At 55.6% G+C, this 12,081-nt stretch overlaps 1 protein-coding gene across 1 annotated transcript in view; it reads left to right on the top strand.

Moving 5' to 3' along the window:
- The window catches only part of GCN1 (GCN1 activator of EIF2AK4), a 54,523-nt gene extending 43,297 nt beyond the window's left edge, over positions 1-11,226 (top strand). Inside the window, exons 46-58 of the mRNA XM_053928054.1 lie at positions 1,203-1,364; positions 1,635-1,727; positions 1,941-2,084; positions 2,178-2,447; positions 2,692-2,805; positions 3,278-3,508; positions 5,185-5,378; positions 5,481-5,595; positions 7,465-7,561; positions 7,948-8,096; positions 8,567-8,674; positions 9,801-10,019; positions 10,529-11,226. Coding sequence (XP_053784029.1) covers positions 1,203-1,364; positions 1,635-1,727; positions 1,941-2,084; positions 2,178-2,447; positions 2,692-2,805; positions 3,278-3,508; positions 5,185-5,378; positions 5,481-5,595; positions 7,465-7,561; positions 7,948-8,096; positions 8,567-8,674; positions 9,801-10,019; positions 10,529-10,654 — 2,022 coding nt within the window. The 3' untranslated portion in view covers positions 10,655-11,226. The remainder of the gene's footprint in view (positions 1-1,202; positions 1,365-1,634; positions 1,728-1,940; positions 2,085-2,177; positions 2,448-2,691; positions 2,806-3,277; positions 3,509-5,184; positions 5,379-5,480; positions 5,596-7,464; positions 7,562-7,947; positions 8,097-8,566; positions 8,675-9,800; positions 10,020-10,528) is intronic.
- Positions 11,227-12,081: the final 855 nt, after the last annotated feature.

Below are 12,081 nucleotides of genomic sequence, written 5' to 3'. Positions count from 1 at the left end.
CACTGCTGGCAAGGGGGTGCTGGTGGGGCTCCATATGGGCTGGAGTTTCCTGCCCCTTAGCTTTCCTATCGGATTTGCCGGCTGAGAACTAAATGATTTCAAGGCCTTGAGTGGCCTTTGGAAATTCAAGATGGTCATTTTCTCACCATTCTTGAGGTTGTTCTTGATTAATCCCTTTGTGTCAATATATCAGGTCAGTTAAAATATGTGGTACCCTGTGCAGGGAAAGGGGGGTGTGCATGTGTGTGAGGGGTGGGGGGCAGTGGGAGCAGGAAGGCTGTGCACTCATTCTGAGGAGTGGAGTACATGAGAGGAAGTGCCTGGCGGGTGGAAACGGATAGTCTCCAGCAATGGTACTGTTTGCGCAGTGGTTCAAGGGCTTTGGGAGTCCTTTCCACTGACCTTACTGTCTGAGGTCATTGATCCCTGAAATCTTCCTGAAGGGTGGGTTGGTTGTGTACACGGGCTCTCGATCAGGAGGCAGGCACCACAGTGGTGAGGTGGGTGGCTGGTCAGAAATGTAAGCACATGGCCAGTGGCTCAGCCAGGGCATCCTCGTCGGATTTACATCCTCCTGTGCGTATCAGTATAAATACTGCGTTTGGGGATTTTACTGGCATTTGGGAAAGAATACAAGTCAGTTCTGTCACCAGAGAGTTGTGATTCCTTAAGTAGCTACTGAGTCCCCAAAGACGGAGGCCTTGCCAGTGGCAGGCCGACCGTAACCAGCCCTTCGGTTCACAGTGAGCTTTGCTCTGGTGGAGCTGGTTGCAGGGGAACAGCTATCCTTGGCCCCATGGTAGCCCCAGGACTCTATAGAGGAGAGAAGAACTTGGAGTTTTTCGAGAGGTTAGGCAAAGGAATGAGTTGGGGGAGGGGAAGCGATGTCAGGCAGCCTCGCCTTGGGAAGGAGGTTGGAGCTTCTGTAGGGGATGGAGAGTATCTGGAGGGCTCACCTTAAAAATCTGGCTATTAATTATGAAGCCCGGGTTTGGACCCCTCACAGGTGGATTACACACCCTCTCCACTTTTTTGGATTTGCACGTTTTCCCAGAAGCCAAGCTAAAAGAAAAGCTATGGGAGTGGTAGCGGCCTGGCTGGGTCGGAGGTCCTGGCTGTCCTCCCTCGCGCGCTCTGCCCCCCCCCCGCCCCCCCCCCCCCCCGCCCCCAGCGTGTCAGATGCAGTGCACGTGCTGTTGTAGGTGCTGTATTTTTCCGAGTCCCTCGTGCCCACAGCGAGGAAGGCTTTGTGCGACCCACTGGAGGAGGTCAGAGAGGCGGCGGCCAAGACCTTCGAGCAGCTGCATTCCACCATCGGCCACCAGGCTCTGGAGGACATCCTCCCCTTTTTACTGAAGCAGCTGGTGAGTGGGCCCGCCACACACCTACCAGCTTGGCTCTTACTGTCTTGTAGAAACGAAACACAAGGGGCTTATTACGCCAAGGCAGCCGTGGTGTGGGCCCCGGCAGGGTGGGCGTGGTAGCAGCAGATGGGGCTCTGTGCTTCTCCTTTGACAATGTGGGTGCAGTGGGGGAGGGAGGAGAGCGGAGAAGGAAGTCGGTGGGGGCTGGTCCAGACAGCAGAGGTGGGGACAGCAGCCAGCTCCTCAGTGTCACCCCAATCCCCTCTGTAGGAAGACGACGAGGTGTCAGAATTTGCCTTGGATGGTCTGAAGCAAGTCATGACCATCAAGAGTCGTGTCGTGCTGCCCTACCTCGTGCCCAAGGTAACTCCCACCAGAAGCCACAGCTGCATCATTGTTTCCAGGCCTGCTGTGGAGATCCGTGCTGAACTCAGATATTGGGGGAGGTGGGTGGTGGGTGCAGGACGCCCAGGAGCGGACACTGAGCCCTGAACAGCGGGGACACAGGCTCCCGCAGAGCCTAGCGCAGCAGCATGGGCGGTGTTCCTCGCCTTGACGATGTCTGTCACTCTACAGCTGACAACGCCGCCCGTCAATACGCGGGTGCTGGCCTTCCTCTCATCGGTGGCAGGCGACGCCCTGACCCGTCATCTTGGTGTGATCCTCCCTGCGGTCATGCTGGCTCTGAAGGAGAAGCTGGGGACTCCAGACGAGCAGCTGGTGAGTGTCAGGGCCACTCCCGGTGGCTGTGTAATGGCAGTCCCGTCTGGCCTGGCGGAGCTGAGCTCAGCCCAGTGTCTCCTGTGGTTGTAGGAGATGGCCAACTGTCAGGCCGTGATCCTCTCAGTAGAGGATGACGTCGGGCACCGGATCATCATCGAGGATCTGTTGGAGGCCACCCGCTGCCCTGAGGTGGGCATGAGGCAGGCTGCCACCATTATCCTCAACATCTACTGCTCCCGCTCGAAGGCAGACTACACCAGCCACCTGCGGAGCCTGGTCTCGGGCCTGATCCGCCTCTTCAACGACTCCAGCCCTGTGGTTCTGGAGGAGAGCTGGGATGCACTGAACGCCATCACCAAGGTCAGGGCACTGCTGACCCCACAACCCGCTTTTGACTGTAGGCAGTTCCAGGCGCTTATAAGACTAGAGTCCTAAAATGACCCCTGTGTAGCTGTCAGCTGGCCTCAGCGTCTCTCCGTTCACGGCCACTCTCCTTTATACTCCCACCCACACCTTTCCCTCTGCTATGCTGTTTCGGAGTGGTCTTGATAGGGCTGTGCTTAGAGCTCTGACAGCCTCTCCGCCCTTTCCCGGCTTCCCACAGAAGCTGGATGCCGGCAACCAGCTGGCACTGATTGAAGAACTCCACAAAGAAATCCGGCTCATAGGGAACGAGAGCAAAGGCGCACACGTGCCAGGGTTCTGCCTCCCAAAGAAGGTAAGCCAGGGCTCGTGAGCAGGGTGCCGTGGGCACGCAGCCTCCCTCCGCCTTCGGGGCCGCTGGGGCAGCTGTACGTTAACCGTAATGGTCCAGGTGCTCTTCTGCACCTTCACAGACCGCCTGTTCCCGCCCTACAGTGGTCCTTGGGGGACGGGGCGGGGGGGGGCGGGGGGGGGGGACGGGGTTCGTGCCACCGTCGGTTTAAGCTGCCGGGGGTGAGTCACAAAGGTGACAGCAGTGCACGTGCCCGTATGATAGGCCTGGCGGGACTCTTATCTTCCCGTCACCAGTAAGTCAAGACTTTTTGTTCCCCAGCCAGCAGCCTCTCTGGCTGTGACCCCGGCAGCCTGAATCACAATTCCCGTGGAGTTGTGGAGAGCGTGGTGACAGGAGCACCTTGCTTTGGACTCTCAAAGGCCTGGGCCCAGTGCCTTCGAGATTCGACCCTCACACGCGATTCTCTTGTCAGGGAGTAACGTCCATTCTGCCAGTGCTGCGGGAGGGGGTCCTGACTGGCAACCCGGAACAGAAAGAGGAAGCTGCCAAAGCTTTGGGCTTGGTGATCCGCCTGACCTCGGCCGACGCCCTGAGGCCCTCTGTGGTTAGCATCACCGGCCCTCTGATTCGCATCCTGGGGGACCGGTTCAGCTGGAATGTGAAGGCGGCTCTGCTTGAGACCCTCAGCCTCTTGCTGGCCAAGGTGAGCAAGTGATGGGTTCTATCTCTTGGTCCATTTGGATCTTGGAGAATAGATCTGTCTGCAGGAGACTGGTTCAAGGTGTCATGTGGCAGAGAGTGACAGCTTATTGTGGAGAAATGGCATGGTAGAGGGTGTTAGGAGCTTGGCTTCTAGACTCACGCTACACAGTGCTCAGTTACGGGCCCACCCCTCAAGAGCCGTATGGCTGCAGTGCCCTTGGGGAAGTCCTTAGCCTCTGAGCCTGCTCCTCACGTACCACTTGAGAGCACCGGTGCGGCCTGCTCGCTCTGCGCTGTGAGACGCGGCCTCGGGAAACGCCGGGCACGGCGCCTGGCGCATTCTAAGCACTCGATGCACGTTTATTGCTCTAATTTTGAAGACCTACTGGTTCAAAGGAGAAAATCCAGGGCCACGTAAATACAACTAAAACATTATTTAAATATGCTTTCACTCTGATTCTGTTCCTTCTCCTCATAAAGGGAGAGGCAGAGAATCTGATGAGAGAATGAAAAGGAATTCTGCGAGCAGCTGAGTAACTCTACTTTTTGCTCAAAGTGTAAGAAGCAAAGATCCAAAATAATAACCATCTCTGGTGTTTTGGGGGGCAACAATTAAGCCCTTCAGATTTAAAAAAGGATAAGCCGAACCAAGATTTATTGTAAAAAATAATGAGTAACTTGAGGTCTGGAAACAAAAGCAAGCTTAAAATTTTAGCCTTCTTTGTTTTTCCTTTTTGAAGAAACATGTGGGGAGCAGCTTCCCAGCTAAAAATGGGATTGTGAGCATCAGCCTCAATCTGGAGAAAATCGAGCCCTTTTAAAAAATTAAGTATCATCTTCACTTTGCTTTCTTGCCTACAAATGGAGCCCTTCCCTCATGGACTTTGCCCCTTGGGCCACGGGTGAGGTGTCACTCATAGGCGGATGGCTCCTGCCTCTCGTACTTACCACCCCTGCTCCAGTGTGCCTCCCAGCAGGCTGACCCTGGGATTTCCAGACCTGCAGAGAGCTGCTCTGGTTTTCCCATTTAGCAATAAGGAAATCCTTAGTCTTGGACCCGTCTGCATTTTATCACTAGTATACCTGTTTTTCTGCAGATGGACAGGGATTAAACTAGATTTCCAATGGGAGGGGTGCATATGTGTACAGGGCTGCCTTCCAGAGGCCATTTGTCTCGTAGGACCGTGCTGGGGGTTAAATGTCAGGAGCTCGGTAGACGGCACCCGTCCTCATGCACCCAGTTCGTTCCCCTGTCTTTGACTAGCACAGTTCTCCAGCAGTGCAGACAGCGCCTGCCTGCCTGCTCTGTGACGTGTTTGGAGACAGAGGCTCCAAGTCATTGGGCCACATGGACAGGTCTCTGCCAGGCCAAGCTGACGGCTCCCTCAGTGTTGCTCTTCCTCCTCCCCCTGCCGCTTTTCCCTGTGCCGTGAAGGGCATTGAAAACAGAGGAGGGGGCAGAGCGTGACCTGTCTGCACTCGGCTCTCCTATCATACGGGGTACCTGTTCCTAGCCCGTGTGTGAGAGATGGTTTGTGACGGCACTTTATGCCGTCTTTATCCCGTCTTACAGGATGCCTGTTCCTAGCCCGTGCTGGCTTGTGACGGCACTTTCAGGCCTGTAGCACACCTGGACTGCACCTCAGCTGTGCTGTCGTGTGTGGGTTTTTCTCACAGGTCGGGATCGCCCTGAAGCCCTTCCTGCCTCAGCTGCAGACCACTTTCACCAAAGCACTGCAGGACTCCAACCGGGGGGTGCGCCTGAAGGCTGCCGACGCGCTGGGGAAGCTCATTTCCATCCACATCAAGGTGGACCCTCTCTTTACAGAGCTGCTGAATGGAATCCGTGTCATGGAGGACCCGGGTGTCAGGTGAGGGGCCAGCGGGGCAGTGCCATGGCCAGACCAGGCCTGTGGGGCGGGAGCAGTCATGAAGGAGAGCCGGGGTCTAAGCTGGGTGTGTTGGTTCTGTAGGGACACCATGCTGCAGGCTCTGAGGTTTGTGATCCAGGGCGCAGGGAGCAAGGTGGACATGGTCATCCGGAAAAGCATTATCTCCCTCCTGCTGAGCATGCTGGGACACGACGAGGTATGGCTGCAGGGGCTGGTGGGGCTCTTTCCTGTGGTTGGCGTCTCTGCTTTGCATTAGAAGCACTTGGTATAGCTGCCAGCTGGTCTGTAGCCGTCGCCATTCCTGACATTCACGTCATTCTTTATGGCTCACTGACCTGTGATTGTGGGGAGACGAGGCCGGCAGTATTGATGATGGCTCTGTCTTCCACATAGATGAGGGAAGTGAGGGTCTTCAAGTCTCAGACGGCTGGTGAGCTGGCTCTGTAATTGTAAGCAGGTCACTCTCCTTCTCTGCCCCTCGTTTCCCCGTTTGTAAAACAAAATTTCATTTACTGATTCAGAAAACGCTTGCTGAGCAGAAAGGCTGAGCCTAGAGCCAACTAACGCGTGGTCACAGCCTTCAGGAAAACATGTCTGGTGTCTGTCCCCGGGGGAGGTGGCAGCTCTGTTGGAGAGGGAGACACTTGCCTGGTGCACACCCTAGCCTGTGGTGGAGTCTGAACCAGAGCCGGAGCCCTGCGACTCCCGGTTCTGTCCCAGTTCTGTCAGTGTAGCCAGCCCTTCCTCCCCGAGTCTGGAAGCATTTGTTAACGACCCACTGGCTGTGCGCAGCACCCTGGCAGGTCCAGCAGGGGCTGAGTCTGTGGGTAAGAATGTTCTCTTTCCCCTTTGCTGTGTGGCTTAACTTAACGTCTGTGGGGCTGGTCTCCGGGGAGAGGTCTCTGGGTTCATGCGTGCACTGTGTTGCGAGCCCGCACACGGTGCTGCTGCCGCACCCGTCACGTCTCCTTTGGCCTGGTCTGACCCCCTGCCGCCAGCTCTCTGACTGCAGCCCCGCCTTCCCTGGGGTTCCCCAGGGAGAATTACCTTCTTTTGGTTACAGTCTATCAGGGTTTTTACAGGGCCCTAGACAGTGGAAGCAAAAGTGAGTATTTAAACCAATTTGCATTTCACCACAATGGAACTTAAAATAGATCCTGTTGGAGAGAGTGGGCGTCAGAGAGAGCCAGCTTTGGTCTTGCTGGGCACCTGGGCTTCCGCTTAGAGCTCCGAAGCCCAAAGTGCTGGCAGACAGACCACCCTCCTCCTGCTCAGAACCTCCCCTGGGTTGAAAGTGGCAACCCAGGGTGCTAACCTGGCATTAGCCTCCCCATGGGTCGTCCAGTCCTTGGTTGGTTGTTTGGTTTGTTTGGGGGGAGGTGCGTCAAGTTGGCACTTGTTACTGCAGCCCAGAACCTAAAATCCACTCACTCAGTGTCCCATCATTAGCTGACTAGGGAGGAGCTGTTTGTGAATCTGGCTTGGATTTCAGCTGAAAATGCTTGGCCTTTACCTGTCTTTGTTGGGTTGATTAGTGGCTTCAGGGTGACTTCCTGTGACAAACCCTTATATAGGTGGCGGTGGCACACCAACAGAGAGAGATGGCAGTGAATCCCCCTGGACACCCAAGATTGTGGAAGGAAAAGAGCTCAAGGGGTTCTCCAGCTGGGTGGGCAGGAGCCTCCCCTCTCTGTGCCCCCCCTGCCTCCCAGGACTGCTCGTGGTACTTGAGATAATAGTGTAAAGCATTCAGACTTCCTAAGACACAAGGTGCTATGTAAATACAGTCATCACTGCTGTTACCGCGGCGATTACCATGTGCCCACACTGGAGTTGCATAATTAAGTGGAGTGCTGGGGGTGTAGTTTTTACTCCGCGTCAGGTGGCAGTTGTAGTGAATGGCAGCCCCGGTCGGGAAGTGGGGGCACCAGAGCCTGGAGGAAGGGCTGCACTTCGAGCTCCTGAGTTGCTTGTCTGCTCTCCGCCCTGGGCACTGTCGCCCAGGTGACCGTGGAGCTGGTGGGATGGCTGGCACTGCCTTTCAGTCCCTTCTCTGCTCTGTCAGGACAACACTCGCATCTCCTCAGCCGGGTGCCTCGGGGAACTGTGTGCCTTCCTGACCGAAGAGGAGCTTAGCGCTGTTCTTCAGCAGTGCTTGCTGGGTAGGTCTTTTCTGCAGTGGGGACTTCCCACTTGAGCCTCTCAGCTCTGGGGGAAGAGCCGTGGACACCTCTCTCCCCTTCCCCTCAGAGGGTGTTCTGGCAGCTGAACTGCCCTCTCTTTGGGACTCCAACTGTTAAAGCAAAACAGCTTCCAGTGCCCCTGTAGCCCTGAGCGTCTGCTCAAAGGACACAGCTGGAAGTCTGAAGTGGTTTGTGAGAGGCTCTCCTTAACATGCCACTGTGGGCAGGGAGGCCTGCGTGCAGGGTGGACTGGGATTCCCACCAGGATGAGTTGGCATGCTAGTCTCAGAGGTGGGGCAGGCCCGTGGGTTTGGAGGGGATGTGCTGTTAAGTGCCAGGTGACCCCAGTGTGTCCTTCCACCCAGCGGACGTGTCTGGCATTGACTGGATGGTTCGGCATGGGCGGAGCCTGGCCCTCTCCGTGGCTGTAAACGTGGCTCCCCGCAGACTCTGCACAGGCAGATACAGCAGCGAAGTTCAGGACATGATCCTCAGCAATGCCATGGCAGACAGGGTAAGGCTATGGGGCAGCCAGGCCAGGCCGCCCCTCCCCCAGCCAGATTCTTCTGCCAGAGCCTCGCTGACACAGCACTGGGTGGGGAGGTTCCCTGGCTGGGGAGTTTTACATTTGCTGGTAACTTGTTGCGCCCTTGGATCAGTAATTGCTCTCCCTGGCCCCAGTTTCATCATCTAAACAGAGAGTAGTTTGGGTCGAACCATCTACAGGTCCTTTCCAGGGAGAAAGTCTCTGATCCCTGTTCCTGGAACCTGTGACACAGACTTTGTTTGTTTGCGCACCCCCCCGGCCAGGGCAGCTGGTCTGCAGGGGCGTTGTTGAGGAGTCTTGGGTGTGGGGTTGGGTGGCTGCTGGTGCAGAGCCAGGATCCTGGAGATTCCTGGGGAACGGGGTTGTGCCTTGCCCCGCTGCTCCAAGGATGGAAGGAGCTGGATGCTGCCCTTCGTAGCGCTCTCCTCCCTCCACAGATCCCCATTGCGGTGAGCGGGGTCCGAGGCATGGGCTTCCTGATGAAGCATCACATTGAGACGGGAGGAGGACAGTTGCCCGCCAAACTCTCCAGCCTGTTCATTAAGGTGAGCGGGCCGGCCTGGCCTGTGAGGGGCCCATGACCGAAGAGCACCGCAAGCAAGTGCTTGGACTAGCTGTGCTCGGGCAGTTCTCACTGGGGAGCCTGCGGCACGTCTCCGAGCCCTGAGGGATGGAACGCAGAGTGGCTCTGTGTGCATTTTCCCCAACTTTTGTCAGATTCTCAAACAGACCTCTGACGCCAGTCAAGTTGAAAACCAGTATTTTAAGCACTTTTCCCCTAGGCATCCTGATTTTGTAAAACTAGGGACATGTCTCCCTTAGCAGGCACGGCACTTGCTAGTGCTGCTGCTGCTGTGGGGCATACAGGCCGGGAAGCCAGACAGTGGGGCCCCCACAGCCCGGGTGATGCAGCGCGCTTCTCAAAGGTTATTGTACGCACAAGTCAGGACCAGGACCCGTGTTTTAAGAGATGTGACCGAGCTTGAGATTCTGCCTCTGTAGCCAGTTCCCTGGCAGTGGCAGTGTTGCTGGCGCATGGACCTTGCTTTGAGCAGTGAGGTCCCAAAGGGTGGAGGCCCCCACCCTGCACACCCCCAGATCCCTGCTGAGCGTTTTCAGGGCCTCTGCAGACATCACCCTGAAGGCAGCTGTTCATCAGCATTCGTTTACCAAAGGCCCACTGTACCCCGGGCTGGGCTGGACCCCAGAAGGATAAAGATAAACCAGGCAGACGAGATCTTGAGTTGGGGATGCGCACAGAGCCTAGGGATAGAGGGTCCAACTTAAATGGGGCTGTCAGGAGAGACCCCTGAAGGCTGATATTTGCACTGAGACTGGAAGTATGGATGCAGAGGAACCCACCAAGCAAGAATCTGGGGCAAGCACATCCCAGGCAGTGGGACCAGCCAGGGCAGAGGACTGAGGCACGAAGGTGCATGGTATGTTTAAGGAAGTAAAAGCCCGGTGTGGGCCAAGAGTAGTGAGCAGAGGAGAGAGTGGTGTGAGATGAAGTGGGAATCCCGCCCCGTCACCTTCCCACAGGAGGGAAGGCATCGAAAGGGAGCAGTGGAGTCAGTTTCCATGATGGAGAGTGTCAAGGAGGAAACTGGGGCTTCTTTGAGAAACAGACCAGATGTGCCTGCCTAAAACAGCCTGTGTGCCTCTTCATAGTGTCTGCAGAACCCATCCAGTGACATCAGGCTGGTGGCTGAGAAGATGATCTGGTGGGCAAATAAGGATCCGCTGCCTCCCCTGGACCCGCAAGCCATCAAACCCATCCTGAAGGCTCTTCTTGACAACACCAAGGATAAAAACACTGTCGTTAGGGCCTACAGCGACCAGGCGATTGTCAACCTCCTCAAAATGAGACAGGGTGAAGAGGTGTTTCAGGTAGGAGTTTGGGACTGGAGCGCCTCCCGGGGCATGCTGTGGGGGTTGGCCCTGCAGGTCTTTGTGGGACAATGTTAAACATCCTGCTCTTCCATGCCCCGCTGTGTGCGTGAGTGTGGAGGGTCTGACTGTGACCTGGTGGCTGGTCTAGTGCCCGCAAACAATCCCCTCTTCCTGTTTTGGCAACAGAGCCCTTTTTTCCAGTCAGATGTCACAGGGCACCCAAACCTATGAAACGCATGCCAGCCGGGCTGCCTGTTGGAGCCCAGATCCCTGTTGGCGCAGCCCCGCGCCTGCGCCATTGGTAGAGCACTGCAGACTCGAACCACCCCACCTCGCCGTGTGAGGTGGGCGATGAGTGGTGTTCTCGGCTTTCCCCGGAGCCGTCCGATCATGCTTTGCCGGGTTGCCCTCTGCTTCTGGTTCTGAGGTTAACATTTTCGTCTTTGATTGGAGAAACCTGAAGCCTTATTTTCTGACTTGCCTCCTTGTTTCCATCTTTTGCACAGTCCCTCTCCAAGATCCTGGATGTAGCCAGTTTAGAGATGCTGAATGAGTGCAATCGAAGGTCGCTGAAGAAGCTGGCCAGCCAGGCCGACTCCACAGAGCCTGTGGATGACACCATTCTGACCTGAGGGGCCTGGGCCCTGCCCGCTGGGCCTGCAGGAGCATCTCGGCTCCACCTCTTTGTTTGGTGTTTTCATTTTTGAAAATACACTTGTTCCAACAGGGAGCTTAGGAGATGACATTCCCAGAAAGTATTTTAATATATCAACAGACCACAGCCAAAGCCTTAAATCAAACCCACACACGACTGAAGATGGCCTCCTCCACCGCTCACCCGTTCCTCTGGAGAGGAAAGAGCACGTGTGTGAACCAGACGGAGGCCCAGAGCTGACTGTCCAGGCCAGCGTGGCTGAGCAGACCTCTGCTTCTTCTGGGTTCAAGCTCTGGTTCCAGAGCCAGTGCTACCAGCCTGTGGCCTAGACCCTGAGTGGGGGCGCCGGACTGTGTAGGTTTGCCCTGCGTGGTGTGTCTTGGCGTGGCTTTTCCGTGTTGTGCAGCCCAAGTAGATCTGACCCCTGTTGGGTGAAAATGATACTCGTGATGCCTTGGAGTTCACAGGTCGGGGAAGGGTGACAGGTTTAAAGGCAGGTTGTTTGAAGGAGGAATGTTTAATAAAGGCTTTGATTAAATCTTGACATAAGCCAATTTTTAAAACTCTCCAAACACTCATTAAACATGAAGCTTCCTGCATCAGGGAGAAGGCAAGGCTGGGGGCTGTTTCATTAAGCAGCGGCAACACTCTGCTCTCTGGGTGTTCTTTCTTCCTGTCAGAAGTTGTGTAGGTGTCTGTAGACTTCTCTGTCCTGGGGTCAGGTCTGGAAAGGTGTGCAGCCAGGCTTTCAACCTCACCTGGTGTGGAGAACGAGCCACTTCCCTTCTCTGTCCTGACTAAGGGAGGTGGGGAGCTTCTGTAGCCAAGCTTTAAAGAGCTCTCTGTGCCCTCTGGAGTGGGAACCCCATTCCTGTGGGCAGAGGACTTGCAGAGGAAGCCAGAGTGGCAGCTCAGCATCTGCTCCTTTATGAATGACTTCCTTCCTCCTGGTCCTTAGAAGGCTCGTGATCCATGTGTCCCGTCTGGTGGCACACGCCCTACTGGGCTTAGTGACGCAAGTTTTTCTGGGCTGTTTCCCTGGTCACAATACGAAATAAACCTCTATTAAAATGATGGACCAGAGCTGTTAAAGGAAGAGAGGTCAAACGTGGTGGTGGTAGGGAACTCCCTCTGTAAAAGGTCTAGAGTGCTATACCAAAAACAGCCAGGCTTTGCTTATTAGTAATGTGGCAGAGGTAGAAAGCCCTGTGACTCAGCACTTCTGATGGATCAGAGAAGGTGACCTCTTATTTCTGATGAAATCCTTGCTTTCGATGCCTAAGCCCTACATGTCACAGGACTTTCTATTTTCTTGCAGCAGACATGGTCTCAGCTGGCTCAATGTAATTGTAGAGTCCCAGCGCTAGAAGGGACCTTGAAAGGTCAGCTGAGTCAGTCTCCATA

The sequence above is a fragment of the Desmodus rotundus genome, chromosome 7, assembly GCF_022682495.2.
Source record: "Desmodus rotundus isolate HL8 chromosome 7, HLdesRot8A.1, whole genome shotgun sequence".
NCBI lineage: Eukaryota > Metazoa > Chordata > Mammalia > Chiroptera > Phyllostomidae > Desmodus > Desmodus rotundus.
The sequence above is the reverse complement of the archived record's forward strand: the minus strand, read 5'-3'. Positions and strand labels throughout refer to the sequence as shown.